The sequence below is a fragment of the Gekko japonicus genome, unplaced genomic scaffold, assembly GCF_001447785.1.
Source record: "Gekko japonicus isolate JY-2015 unplaced genomic scaffold, Gekko_japonicus_V1.1 scaffold7377, whole genome shotgun sequence".
Taxonomy (NCBI): domain Eukaryota; kingdom Metazoa; phylum Chordata; class Lepidosauria; order Squamata; family Gekkonidae; genus Gekko; species Gekko japonicus.
Genome location: NW_015175081.1, coordinates 1 through 3,564, shown reverse-complemented (window position 1 = coordinate 3,564; position 3,564 = coordinate 1). Strand labels below are relative to the sequence as shown.

The 3,564-nt window shown below is 52.6% G+C and overlaps 1 protein-coding gene across 1 annotated transcript in view; it reads right to left on the bottom strand.

Moving 5' to 3' along the window:
• LOC107122180 (oocyte zinc finger protein XlCOF22-like) overlaps positions 1 to 2,233 on the bottom strand; it is a gene marked incomplete at its 5' end in the record, with an annotated part of 7,913 nt that extends 5,680 nt beyond the window's left edge. Inside the window, 2 exons of the mRNA XM_015425209.1 lie at positions 780 to 833; positions 2,209 to 2,233. Coding sequence (XP_015280695.1) covers positions 780 to 833; positions 2,209 to 2,233 — 79 coding nt within the window. The remainder of the gene's footprint in view (positions 1 to 779; positions 834 to 2,208) is intronic.
• Between the last annotated feature and the right edge of the window lie 1,331 nt (positions 2,234 to 3,564).

Genomic DNA, 3,564 nt, shown 5'->3' with positions numbered 1-3,564 from the left:
ACATTAAGAGGTGTGCAACAGTGGAATCAGCTGCCAAGGGAGGTGGCGAGCTCCCCCTCACTGGCATTCTTTAAGCAGCATCTGGACAAACACTTCTCAGGGACACTGTAGGCTGTCCCTGCATTGAGCTGGGGGTTGGATTAGATGCCCTGTATGGCCCCTTCCAACTCTTGTGATTCTATAATTCTTTGCACCTTTCTGTCAGCAGACCTGGTGAGTTATCTGGAGGGATCAGAAATCCTCTAGTAGAAGAGGCTGCTGAAGGAGGCTGTAAAATCTCCCTTTTGGATGATTCACACTTGCACAAATATCTCTCAGGGACCCTTTGAGAGAAGGCCAGATATCGCTGCCTGAATTGGACATACCTGGAGGGACTCCCCTCACCTGTTCTGCCTGCCGCTTCTCCTCTGCCTGGCTCAGGAGGAAGCCTTCGGCCAGGGCCACCGCCTGGGAACTGGTCTCCGGCCCACATCCTCTGACCCAGCCCTGCATTTCCTGGGGCAGGATGGTCAGGAACTGCTCCAGGATCACCAGGTCCAGCATCTGCTTCTTGGTGTGCCTCTCTGGCTCCAGCCAGTGGCTGCAAAGTCCATGGAGTCGGCTGCAGACCTCTCGGGGCCCATCGGCCTCATGGTAGCGGAACTGCCAGAAGCGCTGGCCATGTACGTCTGAGGTTCGCCAAATTGAATGCCACTCCCAGCTTGGAGGAGAAGGGGTCCTTTGCTTGTTGTCTTGCCAGTTCCAGGCCCTCCTGGGTCCTGCCCGTTCTACTGAGTCACCTCCATCTGTGAAAAGATGCCTGAATTCACTTGGCTGTGAAGAGAGGCTTCTCTCTGGGGGGAAGGAGAGACACAGACAGGGACATGTCACAAGGAAAAATGAGAAGGGAGATACACCACTGAACATCACAAACCTTCATATGCTCACGTGACGTGAGAATTCCACTGACGGATCAGAACAAAAGTGCTGCTTGTGATTGGTAGACCGGGTTTAATATCATTTTGCTATGTTACATACAAAGGTATTTTAAATATGCCACCTTGGAATTTTTTGGGAAAGTGCTCCGGCTTTTCAGAGATGTTACAAGCTTAGCCTCTCATTCCTTTGGCTCTGTCTGTCCTAGGGGCTAATTCTTCAGGTAAACCAGAGCCTCGAAAGGGTAAGAGGGACTGGTGACGCCTTTACCATTTACCATGCATCTCTTCCCTAGGCCTGAAGTCTTAGGCAAGATCTCTGCCCAAGCACCCATGTGAGGGGGCCCAACTCACCGTGGCAGAAGGGCTGTTTTCCAGAGTGCAACCTCTTTTGGGAACTAGCGTAAGCCCAGCCATTGAACAACACCGGATGGCCTCTAAGTATTTCAGGAGATACGCCCACCCAAAGCCACAACAGTGTCCTGCTGATTTCTGGCAAATGCACACCTGACCCTGGCAAAGAATGGGACTGTGCCCTGGGGTGTGGTTCGTGTGTGGAATGGAGCTCAGTCGACTTCTTGAAGCCCCTCCCGGTTAGGGGTCAAGGGCTGCTGGGATGAAGAGGAGCAAGTACACGGTAGGCCCTTTGCGGGGACAGGCGCTGGGGGAAGCAAGAAACTCTACCGAAGGCATGAGGTTGCCAACTCGGGGCTGGGAAATTCCTGGACATTTGGTGCTGGAGACTGAGGAGGGCAGGGGTATACTGGCATAGAACCCACCCTCCAAAGCAGCCGCTTTCTTGCAAGAAGAAGAAGAAGAAGAAGAAGAAGAAGAAGAAGAAGAAGAAGAAGAAGAAGAAGAAGAAGAAGAAGAAGAAGAGGAGGAGGAGGAGAAGGAGGAGGTCTCTTTCAGGAACAGCTGTGCCAGAGCTTGTGACTGACCCAAGGTCATCCAGCAGGTGCAAGTGGAGGAGTGGGGAATCAAACCCAGTTCTCCCAGATTACAGTCCATGCACTTAACCACTACACCAAACTGTAGTAAATTAAAAGTTAGAAATAAAACAAATTAAGATTAAATGAGATAATTTTTGAATTTAATTAAATCACCGGAGGACGCAGGCCTTGCAGGAAGGCAGGGCAGAATGGCACGGGAGGAGCTCACAGGTTGCCAGCAGTGAGCATCTCCCTGGCTTGCCTGCCTCCTCCGTCCCCGTGAAATAGAGGCAGGCTTAAGGGGAAGGAGCCGGGCAAGACACACGCCACTTAAGAAAAAATATCAGAAGCAGAGCACTCACCTTGCTGAAGTTCCATTTAATGGCACTAAAGGAGGGAAAAAACAAAATAGGCTTTAAGCTTTAGCTCGCGGTCTTCAGACAGTCAACACATACAACTGAGTCCAAGGTCAAAAGCCTCCGCCCTCATGCTAGCAAGCCTCTGAGTCATAAGGACGGCAGCAGCAACAGAGACCAGTGTAGCACTCAGAGCTTACCCTTGAAACCAGCCATTCTAAAGACCGGATCAGAGGGGGGCAGGCTGGCCATTAGAGACAGCCAACGACTCAAGATCAGGGTTCCCTCTAAGCTGAGTTTAGTGTGAGCTAGCTCACAGTTTTTTAGCCTCCAGCTCACACATTCTTGTCTTGGCTCAGGAAGGGACGGCTCCAGAGCAAGCTAATTCATGCAGCAGCCCAATCGCCCGCTCGCAACTTAAATGCCAGGAGCTCACAAAGTAGAATTTTTGCTCACAAGACTGCGCGGCTTAGAGGGAACATTGAATTCCCCGCATGGCCTCCAAGGCAGGTCCAGGTACTTCTCTGGCAGGTGGAGGGAGGGAGGCCTTGCAGGAGGCCCCTCCATGCACCCCAGGCTCCCTCTCCCCCCCACCTCCAAAGGAAGGAAGGAAATTGTTGACAATAGCAACGTGGCTTAAACAAGTTACTTAAATTTTTAAAAGGGAAGATTGGGGTGGGGGGGCGTAGAAGATGTGATGGAACCTAGCATCACACTTCACTCATAGCAAAGTCGGGTTTCCAGAAGTGCTGGCTTCACCCTCCGCCCCATCTTGGGATCTCCTTTTGCAAAGGGGCATTCTGCGGTGGCTCAAGTGGTTAAGACGCTGAACTGCGGGCTGTGGAAGGTCGGTAGTTCAGCAGTTCGAGACCCGAGTGTGCTGCATGACGGAGTGAGTTCCCATCTCTAGTTCCAGCTCCTGCCAACCTAAGCAGTTCGAAAGCAAGAAATTGCAAGTAGATAAATAGGTACCACTTCAGTGGGAAGGTAACAGCGATCCGTGCGCCTTGGTGTTTAGTCATGCCGGCTACATGACCACGGAAATGTCTTCGGACAGCGCTGGCTCTTCGGCTTTGAAACGGAGATGAGCACCGCAACCCTAGAGTTGGATTGGACAGGCTTTCAATCTAGGGAACCTTTACCTTTTATTCCCTCTCCCCCCCTCCCCCCAACGCTGCCCTACGGGACCCCTCCCCAACAGGCACTCAACTCACTCTATCCTGCCAGTTGGAGCTGAAAGCTGATGCAGCAGGCACCGAGACCCGGTTCTCCATAGGGTGTGGCGGGGGGAGGGAAGGGAGGCGCTCCGGCGGGAAGTGACGCGATCGCACCGCCGCCTCCCTCCTCTCCAAGCGCGCAGAC